The 18,262-nt window shown below is 34.1% G+C and overlaps 2 protein-coding genes and 1 long non-coding RNA gene across 8 annotated transcripts in view; 2 read left to right on the top strand and 1 right to left on the bottom strand.

Moving 5' to 3' along the window:
• The window catches only part of LOC117169113, a 156,336-nt gene that overhangs the window by 66,199 nt on the left and 71,875 nt on the right, over positions 1–18,262 (bottom strand). The window lies entirely within an intron of this gene.
• Positions 1–18,262, top strand: part of LOC117169107 (something about silencing protein 10) — a 114,213-nt gene that overhangs the window by 59,469 nt on the left and 36,482 nt on the right. For 4 of the 5 annotated variants that reach the window (XR_004466609.1, XR_004466610.1, XR_004466608.1 and 1 more), the window contains one exon: positions 5,696–6,286. Coding sequence is in view for 1 of the 5 variants with exons in the window: in XM_033355256.1 (XP_033211147.1) it covers positions 5,713–6,286 (574 nt within the window). In the remaining 4 variants the exon portion in view is untranslated. The remainder of the gene's footprint in view (positions 1–5,695; positions 6,287–18,262) is intronic. The other variant, XR_004466611.1, reaches the window with a different exon arrangement.
• LOC117169111 overlaps positions 1–18,262 on the top strand; it is a 79,891-nt gene that overhangs the window by 59,161 nt on the left and 2,468 nt on the right. Inside the window, exons 2-4 of one of the 2 annotated variants that reach the window (XM_033355269.1) lie at positions 9,961–10,037; positions 10,115–10,409; positions 14,360–15,403. In XM_033355269.1, coding sequence (XP_033211160.1) covers positions 15,052–15,403 — 352 coding nt within the window. In that variant the 5' untranslated portion in view covers positions 9,961–10,037; positions 10,115–10,409; positions 14,360–15,051. Of the gene's footprint in view, positions 1–9,776; positions 10,038–10,114; positions 10,410–14,359; positions 15,404–18,262 lie in introns of those variants that run through there. The other variant, XM_033355270.1, reaches the window with a different exon arrangement.

Below are 18,262 nucleotides of genomic sequence, written 5' to 3'. Positions count from 1 at the left end.
CATAAGGACAACTGCATACCGTGAATTCTCTTATCCAGGAGCTATTCACGAAAGTTTTTCTCTTGTGCTTTCTTAATCCGGGCTTTCAGGAGTGAGTACTCGAGATAAATAAGATGTGATGCACTTTGCGCACACCTAATACTGAAGTTAACTCCGAGTGTATCAGCAGCCTCCTCCGCTGCTTTATACAGAAACACTCCTTTGTCCACTTCTTCGTGATTCCTGACCATTTTAAGAAGATGGTCTCTTCCATATGTGCTGTACCCATAATAATCCTGTTGTGAAGACATTCAAGACTCAATATTCTGCGACCACCTTGACGGCATGAGATGTACCGTCGCGGAACGGAAGACTTAAGATGCATGCTTTTGTTCATGTGCATAACCTTTCTTGTCCCGATATCAAGGGATCTGAGCTCGTTCTTCGTCCATGGAACTACTCCAAATGAATAGAGTACTACCGGGACGGCAAGAATCTTCGTTGCAGATACTTTGTTCCTCGCTGACAGTTCGGAAGACCAAATCTGACGGATGAGACGTTTGTATCTGCTTCGGAGAGTATCCTTTATAGATGTCACATCCTGAATGCGGGTCTGTGGTACGCCCAGGTATGTATAAGTCTCTCCAGCGCAAAAGTGTCGTATAGCGCTTCTATCAACGAGCTCAGGATCTTCAGGGATGCCATTAAGTTTTCATCGCTTTAAATAAACCTTGGCGCATTTGTCTAACCCAAATTCCATTCCAATTTCCTTAGTATATCGTTCGACAATCCCTAGAGCTAGATGTAGTTGCTCTTTGTTTTTAGCATAGATCTTAAGATCGTCCATGTAAAATACATGAGTGACCTTGTACATTCGTTCTGCAGGTTTGGCGCACAAGTACCCGTCGGAATGGCGAAGTGCTAGAGGTAGTGGCAATAATGTAAGCTCAAAGAGGATTGGGCTCATGGTGTCGTCCTGAAAGACACCTCTCTGAAAGGTGACCTTGTTAGTTGTCACACGATTTTTTCCAGATGAGATAGTAAATCTGGTTTTCCAAAGCGGCATCAATCTCTGTATGCACCTAACTATTTGCGGATGAAACTTTAAGATTTCCAAAAGGCAGATGATAAGTCTATGGGAGGTCGAATCGAAAGATTTCCGATAATCAATCCAGGCCATCGACAGGTCACGCTGGTGGAATGCTGCATCTTTGCAGACATATCTATCGATGAGCAGTTTCTCCCGACATCCCGCTACGCCTTTCTTTGAGCCTCGTTGTTCATACATTTCTTGCCACACAGCTTCAATTGCCCGAACAATCCTATCATTTAGGATAGCTGTGAATATCTTATACAGTGTGTTCAGACAAGTAATTGGCCTGTAATTTTTCGGGTCAGCTAAGTTGCCTATTTTCGGTAGGAGTATTGTGCGCCCTTTCACCAACCACTCCGGAATCGGCTCTTCCGACTTTGAATATGAGGTGAAAATACGGGCCAAATGCCGATGGGTGGAAGGAAATTTCTTCCACCAGAAGGTTTTGATACAATCTGGTCCCGGTGCGGAATAGTTCTTCATCCCTCTTAATACTATTTTCACCTCCTCGGTAGTGATGGGTGGGCATTCTTTATCAGGTGTTATGAGGGCATCACATAGCTCCTTGAAGCTATTTATATTTTCTGAGTCTTCGTCCAGTCTATGCTGCACTTCGTAGACTTCTCTCCAAAATACTTCGACCTCCTCTGGTTTGGGCGGTTGGTCGACAGTAACTGAAGGGTCTTGGAGGAGTCGAGATGGGTGAGAGAGAAACTGTTGATTTCCTCTGACCCACCTCTCTCTCTCTCTCCGCTCTAAACTTCTCTTAGCCTCAGATAGTATCCGTATTCTCTCAACAATATGCTGCCTGATGGTCAGCAGCTTTGACTTGTTAAGTGTGTGATAACGGGTCCGGAGTTCGCGCGCGAACTTTCGAACCTTGGCGGTAAAATTCCTGCCAGATGTAATGTAGTCAATCACACACTGAATGCGGGACGCCTACTGTCTTGCCCAGCCTATCTTTATGGCAAGTTGATGCATTCGTCTTTTGGCCTTATGATCAACCGTTGGTTTTGTTTTACGGTTCGCATCGGCGTAGATCGTCATCCATTTCAGCCAGATCTTTAGGCTTGAGAGAAACCTTGGTGTTGATGTTTCTCCGGGTCGTAAAGCATCGCTCTTTCTCTATCGGATGTCTGCCCGCGGTTGGTCTCAGTGTCGCCTCTCTTTCTCTGTCGCCGGCTTGTTCTAGCTGTGGTAGAATAGATCTTGCGCTTACATATCCTCTTTTTTTGGAGTAGTTCGGCTTGATTTCGCAGACATTGATGCGAATAGTGGGATAACTCCGGGTGTTTCTCGCACCACAGAGCATGCAGCCGTGCCATGTAACCCCGTTCAGGGGCCACACTCGCATCGTAGCACTCTAGCAAGTCGTGATTTAGTCGCTCCGTCCGCATTGTTCGCTGACCCATTGTCAGGAGCCCTGCGCGTTCTGTTGTTTCGAACCGCACTTACTACTACTATGTTTGGTGTTGTCATTGTTGTTCCCACGGGAAGCTAGGGAAAGGGTTTCGTCCATTTTTGTAGAGCTCCGCATGCAAGAATAAGGCTGCGTACTCTGTGAGGTCGCCCAGTATCCCAGAGTCACCTTTGTAGACACCTCAGCCAGGTGCCATTCAGCTTTCGGCACGGTTTTCACACCTCCACTTGGGGTTAATTACTTCGGGACCACTCCTGGACAATTTTCCGCGACTGCCTATTTATTTTTGTAACCATATTCAGCAGAAACCCTTCGTACAGGGACCTTCTATCCGCAACCCGGGGACGCGTTCGGTGGCTTTGTTATAGGCCCTTCGTTTTGATTCTAAAGGAATCAAAACCAAACCGAATATATATATGTGTGCGCGCGCGCGTGTGTGTGTGTGTGTGTGTGTGTGCAATGCTTCCTTGCAAGTTGGGATATTTCCAGATATTTGGAAAAGGGCCCTAATTCGGCCATTTTCAAAAATTAGTTCCCCTACATGCCCAAAAGATTTTCGCCCTATTTCCATCCTATGCGCACTATCTAAACCATTTGAAAAAATAGCCCACAGTCAATTATATGATTAATCTGGATTCCCAAAACTTAATCGATCCAATGCAATCCGGCTTCCGGGGAAAACACAGTACACAAACAGCAACTCTTAAAGTCACCAATGATTATAAAGTAGCATTAGATAATAAAGATATCACGATTGTTGTATTATTTGACTTTTGTAAGGCATTTGACCCTGTATACCGAAAACTCCTCCTGCTTAAGTTGAAGTACTTTAGGCTGTCAGATATGGCAATTAGGTGGTTTGAATCATGCATGAATAGTTGAGTTAAAAATAATAGAGACGAGCAATCTGACTAGATGGAGGTAGGTTGTGGGGTTCCTCAGGGTTCCATACTTGATCCTCTCCTTTTTAACTTGCAAACTTTGGATCTTGATAGAGAGCTGAAACATTGTAAGTACCACAAGTATGCTGATGACAGGATGTACAGGAAGATATTGATAGGGCGTAACTCTCATATCTAAGTCAGCGTCTCGCTATCTTCAACACATGTAACATCTAAACTTATATTTTATATAAATCAATTACATCCCTCGGTTTATAGGTTTGTGAGCAGATATTTAATATTTTCTTCTAACTCTGCTACCCTAATTTAATGTCAATCGTATTTAATCGTACACAATTACGGTAGCAAATTCGCTATCGCACTGATCTAATAAGTTGTTAAAATAATTATATATTTATATTATATAAAAATATTGAAATATTATATATTTATATCTTCAGTAATATACTTCAACTAGCGACTGTATTATTTTAATATGTATTATTTTAGTATCTTTAAGAAAATGAATTTTTTGTATAGACTGTCAGAATCGACATTTTAACCTTTTTGCATTGACATAACAGTAATTCTTTTCAAAATTGAACGCTGACTTTTTGTAACAAAAACAATACAAAATCGTTAATGAATTGAAGGGCCTCACTACATATGGGCGTAAGTGCCAAATTTTCGAAAATCGGTTTATTACCTTAAATTACTTATTTCTCCCTAACTCGTGTTTCTATAGAAGATTTTGGTCTAGTTCGACCCAAAAGAAGGTCTAGCAAAAAAATCAGGGCATACGGGCATACTAGAGCGGTTGCCAGAGTGGGATTCCTACGATTTTTGCTGAAGCGCCTCCACTTAGTATAACTTAAAAATTCCTTTCAATGTGTGTTGCGTATGGCGTTAAAAATTTAAATTTCACAAGATTGTATTTTTGTAGCGACAAATGAAACATTCACTGATTCTCATAATGCACATTTGCTTTAAATTTTTTGTCATTTATAAGAATATTTATGAAAATTAAATTAAAAAATTTGAATTCGTTATAAAAGTTCCGTGATCTTCAAAAAATTACCTATTTTAATTTGTTTGATTTCTAAATTGAGTAAACAATATTTGTGTAAATGTAATATTCAAAAGTACTTTTTTGATAAAAAAAAAAGATACCCAAGGAAAATATATCTTCATTCGTATCTAAAAAAATGTAGGAAATATTCAAATCAAAAGACCAGATGACACAATTATAAATTGGAATTTTCGAAAATCAACTTAGTTTAAAAAAAAGTAGTTGATTAAAGCGAAAACTAATGACAGCCAACTTTTTCCTATCAAATAATAGGATGTATAATCATTATGTCGTGCTCAAAAAAGTTAATAAATAATGTGGATTTCATTCCAAATTGCATGTTTACTTTTCGGGACAAAATCTTGTGATTCATTCTTAAGGCTCACCTTAATTGCACTTAATATTGTATCATATATGTATCAACTTCTTAAAAACCTCTGCTGTATTGCATGAAATGAAGTTATTTGACTGAGAGAAAACTGCGAGTTGGATTGTGGCTCTGGGGAACTGACGAAGGCTTCAGAAAATATTTTGCAAAAATAATTTACATTTTTGCAATATCTTGTATAAGATCATTCCTGAGATGAAAAGAAGTCACTCCACTAAAAAGAAAAAAGTTCTGTGTACAAGAATGCGATAATGATTAGTATTGCGTAATTCAGTGATGAAATCAGGACAAATGTTGCACTGGAATACCGCAAATGCTGCAGATGCCAGTGTTATCCATTAATTTTGTGTATAACAAAGAAATTAAGGAATTTGACATCTAATGAAAAATTTTATTTATTGACAGCAGATTTACTAATTAAGTATTATGTTTTAGCGCAAATATGAATAAATAGAGCTAAGTTGGTAGTAATAACCTACAAAATTATATTTTTTTGTTTCTTTTTCAACTTAAATGACGAACCTCTTTGTAGTTTAATCAGCTTCATTTGAAAATAAATTTTTTTATCGGTTTAGAAATACGACTTTCGGAACTTTTTGAAGCAAAAATTCTACTTTTTCCTTACTGTGAGTCGGCCGACTCTATCCATAAAATATGGGTTTGGCTTTATTGAAAGAATCATAATGTGAATAAATAATAACCAAAAGAGTCTACCAATTTTAATTATTTTCACATCTTGTGATCCTACAGTTAATCTATAACTGGCAGTACGAAACTAGAATTTATCTATAGATGTTAGCACAAAACTGCAATTGTACTTTTTATTAATATAAAAAAATTTGATTAATTATTTTAATTCTTTCAGATTTTGTAAATAAAAAGATGTTTCAAGATGAATATTTGGATGATGCTATAATATCTGATAATAGTTATTCAGAAAGAAAAACAAGTGATCCTGAAGAATCCGAAATCATGAAAGAAGTTTTAAGCTTCATGAATAAGGATAATGAAGATAGTGATGAAACTGAAGAAATTGCAACACAGTTTAATTTGCTCCAATTACCAGATATCCGTGCTTGGGGTAAAAAAAAGAAGATCTACTATGCTTCTGATTATGTCGATACTGATTTAGCAATTTTGTCTCTAAAAGATGAGCAAAATGCCGTGCTAGAGGAAGAGGAAGCAAAAACTATTCAAAAGCGTCTGGCTAAAGAATTGGACGATGTTGATTTCAGATTGAATTTAAAAATAGTAGACAATAACAAAGAAACACAATCGACTACAAATCACATAATTAAGGTTGATACGACTAAATTTACTGGCAGGCAAAAACTGGACTTACTTGAAAAAGAAAGTCCTGAATTTATGGCACTAATCCAAGATATTAAAGGTTTCTTCTTTTTAAACATTTACAAAATATTCTTCAATTTCCTGCTGAGAGACACACGTAAAACACGTACAAATTTTCCTGCAATTTTTAACTACTTACCCACTTTCTTAGAGTTCATAAGTTTTGACCTCTTTTTCCCTATTCAATGTATTTTTTCGGACTGTATTTCGTTTTGCATTTATTACTTAATTATCTCTATATCAGGGTGATTCTTATTTATACGTACACGGAGAAAACGAAAGGAGCTGATGCGCTTTATCTCTAGCGTGAGCGACGCGTGAATGCCATTCGACTGGAACGACGACAATTGGATACTTATCGAATCCGACCCTCGATTATATCAGCTGATGATTAATTCGCATTGGCGTTGTCGGTGCTGTCGTAATCCAATACCTTGTGTATCTCAAGAAATATAATTAGATATATTTTGCTCGGATAAAAAATGTCAAATGAAAAAAACCACCGCTACAAAATTGTCTTATGTTTCTGTTATTCTTTTATATATACAAAATTGTCTTATCCCTTAAATTCCTCAGTCATAGAAATTTTTGTAGTTTTTCCATAAAAATTAATAGAATTACGTGTTAAATTTCAATTTTTCGCTATCGATTTATCGATCGATTAAAGTAACTTTACGGTCCGGATTTGCATGAGACGAGAATTTCGAGTCGTGCAACTGTGAAACTGATACACTTGTCCTGAAAGTTACATTCCCAGCTTTATGACGCGTGAAAAACAGCGCGATGAGCCGTGAACGGTCCAATCTCGTTTTAAGTGCAGAAGAGACGTCTGTCACGACTGTTAACCGATTTTGGAAACAAATTATTCCATTCACGCGTCGTCCACGCATGAGAAACAGCGCGTCCGCTCGTTTCGTTTTCTCAGTGTAGTACAATTTCTTGTTTAGAATTTTTCTCCCCTCCTATTTATGTTCGAATGCCCAAGAAAAATTTTCCTCCAGATTCGAGAGAAGAGCTGTAAAGACGAACAGATTGAAATTGGAGGAAAAGAGCGACAACGGAGTCGCCTTTTTCCTCGAACTTTATTAGGTTCGTCTCTACCGCGAAGGAAAACTTGTCTTTTTCTTGCTCCAACTATTTCGAGAATATTATTTCTATCGATTCACGAAGGGTTCTCATTAAGTTCTTCACCATTCCCAGGATATTTAGTGTGGGTTGTAATACTTGTACAGAGTCGATGAGTTTATAGTAATTTCATGTATCGGTTTGATATGTTCTCGGTCTTATAAGTTTATGTTTCAATTGATGCAAATTTTTCTCTAACCTTGCTTATGAATTGTTTATTACTGATGCAATTTTAGAAACTTCACAAAATATTTTAAAAGCTGGAAAAACGTCTACGACCCTTTTTCCTCCTGTGACTCCTGTGACGTGTGCCTAAGAAAGGGAGCTTACTCTAAAAAAATCGAATAGACATTTTTACACCTTTTGATAGATTGTGTGTTGCTATTTTTAATAAAACCATTGAAAAAAAATTTCCAGTGTCATTCCGTGAGACTACCCTCTGCGTAAAGTCGCGGCTACCGGGTCGACTTTGACCGCTCGCTTTTTTGCGACTGTAAAAGTTTCGACAGGAAAATTTTGAAAAAATGTTTTCAGAAAAGATTGATTTTTTCCCACATCATTATATGCTATAATAAAAACAACTAAATTTGTTATTGTAAAAATTTCGATGGCAAAATTTGGAGCAAACGAAATTTGCAAGCAATTTTTTTTCACTACGACGTTATAGGCTTTAATAAAAACAACTGCATATGTTATCGGTAAAATTGGTTTCTTCCAGCAGGGAAGCCACAGAAAGTAAATTAAACTACAAGGAATTCATCGAACAGTACATTAAAGTATATAATATTATAATACTAATACAAGTTCTTGCAAACATACAGTTAACGCTGAAAAATACAGAAAAATGAGTGTGATAAGATCGTTAATAAAATGCTTCAAGTAAGGTAAACTACGTAAAATGCAAGCTGTAAAGAAAATATGCAAAAAATATTAGTTTTACAAAAAAGTACAACCATATTATAATTTTAAAAAATCACCAAAGAAAACAAAGACGTTTGAAAAATAACGCTATAGAACATGTAGGAACCCTCGCTCTCATTAGTTTTCAGGGGCGCGATTATAAAATCAGTTGCAACAAAAGTGTATATGTCAAAAATGGAAGTAGATGTCAGGTCGCTTGCATGTCCAAGAAATTGGCAAGGCCATTTTGTAAAAAAAATAATTGTGTTGAATTCTGCTAGGTTTATGCCCAATTCTGCTGCAAATGATTTTTTAAAAAATTCAAAATTTTAGTCAGAATTAAAAAAAAAACTTTTCCGGGCCAGAAACGCCTGTTGATTTTTTTGAAAAAAATAAAAGTTATGCTGAATTGTGCTAGGCTTGTGGTCCATCGTGCCGCACATTTTTTTTAAACAAATTAAAATTGGAGTTAAAATGCCGAAAAAAAGTTTTCCGGGGCAGAAACGCCATTTTGTTATTTCGAAAAAAAAGAATTCGCTGAATTGTACTAACATGCTAGTCTTGTGGTCCATCGTGCCGCAAATTTTTTTTCGACAAAATTAAAATTGGAGCCAAAATTGTGCTAGATTTGTGTTCAATTGGGCCGTAAAATTTTTTTTAAGTCAAAATTTGAACCGAAATTAACAAAAAAAAAAAAACATTTTTTGTGACATTACAAAGAAGAACTTTTAAAATGGAAATTTCAAAAATTTGAAAGTTGTGTTGTATTGTGCTATGCGTGCAAAACAATTATAGCTCTACACATTTTTAACTCAGAACAATATTTTTTAAGGAAATACTAGTTTTTTTCTGATCAGAATAATTAAACATTTTTAAAAAAATGCGAATTTCGAAAATCTGAAAATTGTGCTGGGTTGTGCTATGCGTGCCAAATAATTATTGCCCTACACACTTTTTACTCAGGTCAATATTTTTAAACGAAATTCTAGTTTCTTTTTCATGAGAACAATTTTTGAGATAAAAAAAATTTCAAAATGCGAATTTCGAAAATCTGAAAGTTATGCTGGGTTGTGCTAGACCTGCAAAACAATTATATCCCTACACACTTTTTACTTTGGTTAATATTTTTAAATGAAATACTAGTTTTTTTGTTTAATCTGAATAATTTTGGAAATACAGTTTTTTTTTCTAATGCGAATTTCGAAAATGTGACGGTTGTGCTGGCTTGTGATTCGCGTACAAAATAGTTATTGTCCTACATACTTTTTACTCACGTCTATATTTTTTAATAAAGTACTAATTTTTTTTCATCATAATAATTTTTGAAATAATAATATTGTTGTGTTGGGTTGTGCTAGGCCTGAAAAACACTTATTGTCTACTGAATAAAAAGTGTGCAGGGCAATAATTATTTCGCACGCGTAGCACAATAAAATACATCTTTCAAATTTTTGAAATTTACATTTTAAAAATTCTTCTTTGTAATGTCACAAAAATGTTTTTTTGTTCATTTCGGTTCAAATTTTGATTAAAAAAAAAAAATTACGACACAATTGAGCACAAACCTAGCTCAATATAGCATATTATTATTTTTTTTTTTTAACAAAATGTCGTTGCCAACTTCTTGAACATGTCGAGTGCCGCTGGATGTAGTGGAAGAAATGCCACAGCACCTAATCGCCGTATTGTTTTGGTGCTCGACGACGACAAGGTGCTATTTCCTTAAAGTTTTTTAAATTTCATTAACTCTCATAGCTGTGCTTGTTTCGTCATCGACAAATTTTTATAGCAGAACAGTTCGTAGGAAAAAATGGATCAAGATCGTGGAGGTGGTAAGTCGATCTTTATTTAAAGCTGGAAACTCTACATGACAGACAATTTTACTTGAAAGTAACCTCAAACATTTCAGGAGTACTTGATGATTTCGAAAATGATGTTGTTCCTGACTCATGTGCAGACACAGAAGATTCTGATCCTGATAATCAAGTCGAAGGTGTATACAAGAAACTCTGTAAGGGGGAAAAATAAGTAATGTTTTTCTTTGAATCAGAAAGGGACGCTGAGAGAGAAAGACTGTGGCCTAAAAGAGTCCCCACTCTTTGTGTTGGCACGTGCATATTCGAAGCGCGTCCCGTTGCCTACAATGCCTACCACGATTTTGTCAAGGAGTAAGACTGAGCTTCCACTCCTTCTTGGTCTCCTAGGTATTGCCCCTTCGTCTCTAGAGAGAACGTCGCTAGGCTCTCAAGAGCCGCTGAGTTGTCTTGTGCAAACAAATTTATACGGAATAAGTACTAATTTGAGTATGAAATATTACTTCTTCTAAATATTTTACTTTTTTCTAATTACGAGGATGAGTAGGTTTTGTCTTTCAAAAAATTTCTCGGTATTTTTTGGGTAAATTTTCGATATTATTTGAATATGCCTCTCAGTCAGTTTTGGTATCTTTTTGGGTATTATTTCGGTATTATTTGGATATTTTCTCGGAAATATGGTTTTGACATTTTTTAATGTTCTAAAATGTAAAAAAATCTGCCAGCTGCGCGGGCACATTCTCGTTGCTCGGCATGCACGCGGCTCGCCAGCGTGATCGCGCCTAGGACGCTCGACATTTAATTCTTAGCCATCCTAAAAAATGTATATCATTTCAATACATTTATATTATTACCATTCATAATATGCATTAGTATTGGAAGAAAAGTATTTTTATTGTCTTATTTTTATAATTAGAAAAAAGCAAATTCTATTAAAATAAAGATTATTATTAAACATTTTACTGCATCTTGTATAGTTTTCCCCAAAAATTTCTTTGTTTACGTTTAATATATTTTTATAACTAGAGTTAATAACAAACTTGTAGATATTTTTTTGGTAAACAACTATATGAAAAATTATTCATGACAAATTTGAATGAGTTTTTGTTATTTTTTGGTAAAGCAACTTTTGTCTATTTATTATTTTCATAACTTGTGTCGTTTGTCCAAAACTTTAATTTTCGCATTCTCATCTTCATGAGAAGGTATTGGTTTTTTGTAAAATATATATTAAATTTGGTCTGTAGTCTGTATCGTGTTGGCATGGTAACTTTCGTAAGATTGATCAGATTGAATTCTGCTATGGCACACTTTTTTTAAACCTAAAGAGAAAGAAAGAGTTCGTGAGCCAGCTATTCTGGGTGAAAATTCAAAAAGTGAGCGCATTTTCATAATATTTGCGACTATTTTTTTCCAAGATTTAAAAATGCTATGTACGGCGATTTAAAGTACTCGGATCCTCGAACAGTTTATCCTCATGACATTTTCCCATAAAAAGAAAAAGACCAGAGCTCTAGGATTGTCAAAATCTAAAAACATAAACAAAAATGAAATTTTTAAACTCAACAACGCATAATATGGAAAAAGTAAAGCAAAAACGTTGATTTTTGAAAGCCCGACAGGATTATCAAGACAAATTTTTTTATTTTGTCGAAAATTTGAAAATTCAAATTTCGGTCATGCAAATAGAATGAAAAATCAAAAATTCAATTTTGCGGTCAAACTATGCAAGATACGAAAAAAAAACGAAATAACTAAAATTGCGCGCCCCGAAAATATCTACAAATCCGTCATTAATAACTTTTCAATAGGACGCATAGTTTTTGTTTTTAGACGTAAAAAACAACATTAAAAAAAATTAAAGTTTTGGATAATCGACACAAGCTATGAAAACAATAAACAGACAAAAGTTGATCTCGCAAAAAATAGTGAAAACTCATTTAAATTTGTCATGAATCATTTTTGATAGAACACGCAGTTTTGTTTTAAAAATAAAAAATAACATGCAAAATTTTCAAATTAAATTTTTTGCATAACGACACAAGATACGAACTAAAATTGACAGACTAAAATTGTTCACCCCAAAAAGAACTATAAATTTCTAATTACTTATTTTTAGATAGGACGAGCAGATTTTCTTTTAATAGTAAAAAATAAGATTAAAATTTTTAAAAATAAATTGTTGGATCAAGCACACAAGAGACGAACAAAATTAAAAGACAAAAGTTGTTTAATAAAAAAAATCTACAATTTTGTTATAAACTCTATTATAAAAATATATTTAAAGTTGAACAATAAACTTTATGAAAAAAGGACACAAGCTAAATTAACATTTTATTTACAACATTTTCCGCCTAAATTACATTTACATTTAATATAAACTAATTGAATGATGGAAAAATGACACAAGTTGCAGTAACATTTTTAATAATAATTTTTATTTTAATTTAATGCGCATTTTCTTTTAATGATAAAAATAAAACAGTGAAAATACGTTTTTTGCGATACTAATACATATTATGAACGGTAATAATATAAATTTATTAAAATAAATACATTTTTTAAGTTCGCTAAGAATTATAATTAATGAAAAATAAGAAACAAATAATAAAGTAATAATTAAAAAGGATATTTATACTTTATTTTGCAATATCTGAATAAACAACCCCATACCGAGGAACAGAAATAAATTTAATATACATTTGATATAATAGAGTTGAACACAATGTAGAGAAGTTCTCATTGACGATGCTTTGACCTTTAATTTTAAAAGGCTTGCGCACAATTATGGGGTAAATAGGAAGACCGATTGCGTAGCGCTAAGTGAATGTATCATCGAGCGCGAAGCGCCAGAAAAATATAATATCGAGCGCGCAGCGCGTGAACCAACAATCGCGCGCCCCATCTTTTCAGGGCGCACAATTTTAGTTAAATCATTTTTTTCCCTATTTTGAATAGCTTGACAGCAAAATGGAATTTTTTTTTTATTATTTTTTGTATGAACAAAATTTATTTTTCAACTTTTCGACAAAATTCAAATAGTTTTCATGATAATCTTGTGGGTATTTCAAATGTTCATTTTGTTTTTTTTTGTGTTTTTAAAGGCCTATAATTTTGATAATTTTCTTTTTATTGAAAAAAATCATAAGTATACATTGTTCGTGTTTCCGAGTACTTCAAATAGCCGTACATAGAATTTTGTATTCTTGAAAAAGAATAGTCTCGAATATTTTGAAAATACACTCACTTTTCGAATGTTCACCCAAAATAGCTGGTAAACGAACTTTTTCTCTCTTTTTAGGCCTTAAAAAGTGTGCCAAAGCAGAATTCAATCTGATCAATCTTTCGAAAGTTATCGTGCCTACACAATACGGACTGCGAACTACATACACCAGACTTCAAACAGACAGGCAGAAAACTTCGTAAAAAAAACTTCTCAAAACGTGGATATTTGATGAAAACCGTCAAAGTAAAATTTTACATAAAACCCATACCTTCTTATTAGGACGAGAATGTAAAAAAATATGAAAAACGAAAAAAACTCATCGAAAATCGAAAATTTCTAAGAATTTTTTGACGATTTTAGTGAAATTTTGAAAAATTGAATATTTTCGAAAAATTTAGGAGTTGCCGAAAAAATGAAAAAACTTCGAGAAAGGACAAATATTTTAAGAAAAACAAATTTCAGAAAATTTTTTGGGTTTATTTTTGCATTTTGTAGAAAACACAATAATTTATATATTTTTTTATGTTTCGAAACGTTAAAAAAGTGAAAAAAATTGTATTAAAAAATTATAAAATTCCAGTAATTGAGAAAATTTCGTGATTTAAAAATTTTCTAACATTTTCAAATTTCAGAAACCTTCTTCCAAATTTCTGAGAATTTTGATTTTCCGGGATTTCAATTTTTTTTTTAGGTTTTTCGTAATTTTCGTCACGTTTCCAAAGATTACAAAAACTCCAAAATCTGTTTTTCAGAAAATACCCAAATAGTACCGAAATTATACCCAACATAAACCGCAAATGACTTTGTTAATTCATATTCAAAAAATACTAAAATATTTCCTAAAAGCTAACAAAACTTACTCCGCGAGTTTATACTCTAATTATACCAAAATAGTACCCAAAAAATAGCGAAACTGATTTTTTGAGTTTTTATCCAAATCATACCAAAATAATACTCAAAGCATTTTTGTTTAGGAAAAATTAGTTGTTTCAAATTCCGGGGTCGGGCCCCTTCATGGTCCAATCATGAATTTCTGGCTGAGTTGCACAATACGTTATATTTATCATGTATTGCTTGAAAAAATTCTATAATCGATATTTTCGATTTATTACAGAAATCGGTTGCGTCCGTCCTCGCAAGAGGATTAGGAGACCTCACACGTACAAACGGAATCTTGCAAAAGTTGCTGTTGAAACCGGAAGTGAAAGAAAAACTGCGCGAGGGCGAGTTATTCCAGAAAAATCCTTCTGTGCACAAGTTAACTACAAATGCAAAAAAAAAATGTTCAGAGTTCATCGACATTGATCGCCAAAGAGAAATCTACACTGCTTATTATGAAAACTCTGATTGGTCCCAAAAAACTTTACTCATTCGGTCGTTCGTGTCTATGTCCCCAATAGCCAAAAAAAAGAGTGACTCTAACCCTGTTGTTGAAACCAATAAAAGAGACTTGCGTGCATTTACAGACTGCTTGACAGTAAAGGAATTTCACACGTTGTGTGCCTTGATTTTTTTCTGAAGGTGTTGCAAATTACGCCATCTAGATTGTACAACTCTCTTCACTCAATCACAAAAAATGTAAGTGCTACTGAAAAATGAGGGAGAGCAACGTCTGCGAATAAAACAAAAGGAGAAGACACTTTGGGAGTAATAAGATTCATCAACTTATTCCCAAGATATGAGTCTCATTATGGACGTAGTCACTCTCAACGACAATTCGTTCATCCCGGTTTGAATCTCAAGAAATTATAGAACTTATACAAAGAAGATCGTCAAGCGAAAGAGAAAACAATCTTAAAAGAATCAATGTTTCGACACATATTTAACACTTGTTTTAATCTGAGTTTTAAGCCCCAACACTCAGACACATGTAAAACTTGCGACAATTTCCAATGCATACTCAAAGGAACAAGCGTTTCCGAGGACATTAAAGAAGAAACCCTTAGGAAAAAAGAAGAGCATTCCAATCTCGTTGAACGAGTCAACGCTGAATTCAAGGAAGATGTGCGAAGAGCCACTGAAAGGGAAGATGCCATGGTTTTAACCTTCGATCTACAAAAAACACTGCCGACCCCTATTCATTCGTCGAATATTGTTTATTACAAAAGGCAGCTGTGGACTTTCAATTTATGTATTTACGATGAAGTCAGCAAAACAGGTTTGTTTTCATACATTATTATCTAAAAATAATGTGAATGAAAGTAGAAACCAAGATGTATAACTTTTAGAAGAAATAGGGGTTAAAAAATTGGTACATTTCATATACTTAACATTTCATTTAGTCTTCTATTCTTTCATTATCCAGTCATTATAGTGTACATATTTAGGTTTGACAACGCAGCGGCCCCACTAACGTAAAACAAAATGTCATATGATGCAGATTTTTTTGCTATTTTTTACCAAAAAAACATTTTTTTTCTCTATTAGTTTTCGAGAAAACAGGGCGTCGCTAGCTTGCCGGCGACTCAGCGGCGCCCTCTACAAAAATCATTAAAAAATCATTATATTAACAAAAATGACTAGTTTAGATTTTTGTTCTATTTTTTGCTCTACAATGGGCTATGAAATTCTTTTGTAAAATCGAGAAGCAAAATTATTGTTCACCCCTATTAGTTACAAAAACAACCCCTTTATTTGTCTCCGAATGCAAACCTGCCTACTGATGTAAAAATTGTTTTCAAATCTTGATTTTTGTGCTCTTCATTATTATTCAATGTCATATCAATCGCTCGTGTAAAATTAACCCTAATACAAAAAACAATATCCTGTAATGAAAAAAAGGATTGAAAGAAAGTCGATATCTACATAGATGGAAATTACTTATAAAATAGTGACATGGTACTTTTAAGCGTAATTATTTCTCACCCCTAATCGGTACAAAAATATCCGCCGTAATGAATTTTTTTTTCAGTATGTGTGTATATACAAAAAATATAATTGACCCTTTCGATGCACCTTATAATGCCTTTAATACACTTCTAGCGCAACAGTTAGGCCTATCAAGCTAGCTCCTCTACAAACGAAATTCCTAAATTTCTTTCTATCAGAATTTTGTGGTTTTTTTGGGCTCCACTACTTTTCATAAAGATCCAAATTTTGAGTGGAGGTGCTAATGAAGCCAGCATTTCCACTATATAAAACTTAAAATAAAATAAAAACAAACACGTTAGAATTTAGAGGTTTTTTGGGATCTTGAACGTAACGAAAATCAATTTTCATAAACCACTTCTACTAAAAAATAAAAATAACCTCTATAAAAACTCAAATTCGGAAAAAAACAAAGAAGACCTGAATTTTGGGCTTATTTTGGGCTCCCGAAGGAACAAGTAGAAAATCCAAAAATTACCCGCATTTTTAAAAAACCACCCCCTTGCGGAAAATAAAATCTGCAAAACAAAAAATGCACCAGATTTTGGGCTCTCAAATGCACCAAATAAAAATTCAGAAAAACCACCGCTATGTGCAAAAATACCAGCCATATTAGGTAAAACTTAAACCTCGATATTAGCATTTTTGGGAAGCCAAAAAATCAGAGACTCCATTGACGCTGGAAAATTCCCAAAATGATTATTTTTCTACAAGGTTATATCTACGTTGTAGAGAGGGGTTGATTTTAGACGTTAAGGATTGGAGCAAAAAAATCGCAGTGGGTATTTTCGAGGAGCTCAAAAATCAGACTTGATTGACACTAAAATTCTCAAAAAGATTATATTTTTACAATATCAAATCTTCAAGGTAGAAAGGGGTTGATTTGAGAGATTATAGTTTTGAGCTCAAAAATCGAAGAGGGTATTTTTGAGGAGCCCAAAAGTCATAGACCCTATAGACACTGGAAATTTTTCAAAAAGATTATTTTTTTACAAAAAATTCATATCTGCATGGTAGAAAGGGGTTGATTATATACGTTAAGGGTTGAAACCTAAAAATCGGAGAGGGTATTTTTGCGGAGCCCAAAAATCATAGATACAATTAGATATGATTAGATATTTCTTAGATATGACTACGTAGATATAATATCTGCGTAGTAGAAATAATATTTTGCGGAATTTTACAGCCTTACTACACGGAGTGAAATTTCAATAGATTAATTCACGGAAGCACATCATTTTAGAGCAAAAATTTTTGCGTGATTTAAAGTCTCAGACTCTGTGATCTGAAAGCATAGAACTCGAGACCTGAGAGAATAGGGGCCACATCTTAACAGGCAATGACGACTTTGTCTAAAAATAATAGTTTTGAGAATTTTCCTGTGTTATTATATTCTCTGATTCTCTGACTTAGATATGAAATTGTCAAAAAATAATTATTTTTCGAATTTTCCATTGTCAATCGAATCTCTGATGTTTGGGCTTCTCGAAAATACCTACTCCGATTATTGGGCTCACCCCTAATCTCTCAAATCAATCCCTCTCTACCACGCAGATTTGAAATTGTAAAAAAATAATCTTTTTGAGAATTTTCCAATGTCAATGGAGTCTCTGATTTTTGGGCTCTACAAAAATGCCAATATTGAGGTTTAAGGTTTTACTAATGGTTTGCTGTTTTTGTGCATGGTGGTGGTTTCTGTTAATTTTAATTTGGTTTTTTTCGAGAGCCAGAAATAAGCCCAAAATCTGGTGCATTTTGTATTTTGCAGATTTTTTTTCGCAAGGGGTAGTTTTTTAAAAATGGGTGTGGTTTTTGCATTTTTTTCGTGCATTCGGTAGTCGCCTCAAATCTGGTGTTCTTTGTTTTTTCCGAATTTGAGTTTTTATATAGGAGGTAGTTTTATTTTCAGTAGGGGTAGATTTTAGAAATTGATTGTTGTTGCGTTCAAAAACCCAAAAATGCCATGAATTCTGACGTGTTTTCTTTTTTTCTTTTAATTTTCATACAGTGGAGGTGCTAGGTTTATGCAAGCCAGCGCCTCCATTCGAAATTTGTATTTTCATAAAAAGTAGTGGAGCCCAAAAATAGACAATACAGACCAAAAAAGTCCAAAAAAATCCCAAAATTCTGATATCGAGCTTCGCGCTCG

The sequence above is a fragment of the Belonocnema kinseyi genome, chromosome 3, assembly GCF_010883055.1.
Source record: "Belonocnema kinseyi isolate 2016_QV_RU_SX_M_011 chromosome 3, B_treatae_v1, whole genome shotgun sequence".
NCBI lineage: Eukaryota > Metazoa > Arthropoda > Insecta > Hymenoptera > Cynipidae > Belonocnema > Belonocnema kinseyi.
The sequence above is the reverse complement of the archived record's forward strand: the minus strand, read 5'-3'. Positions and strand labels throughout refer to the sequence as shown.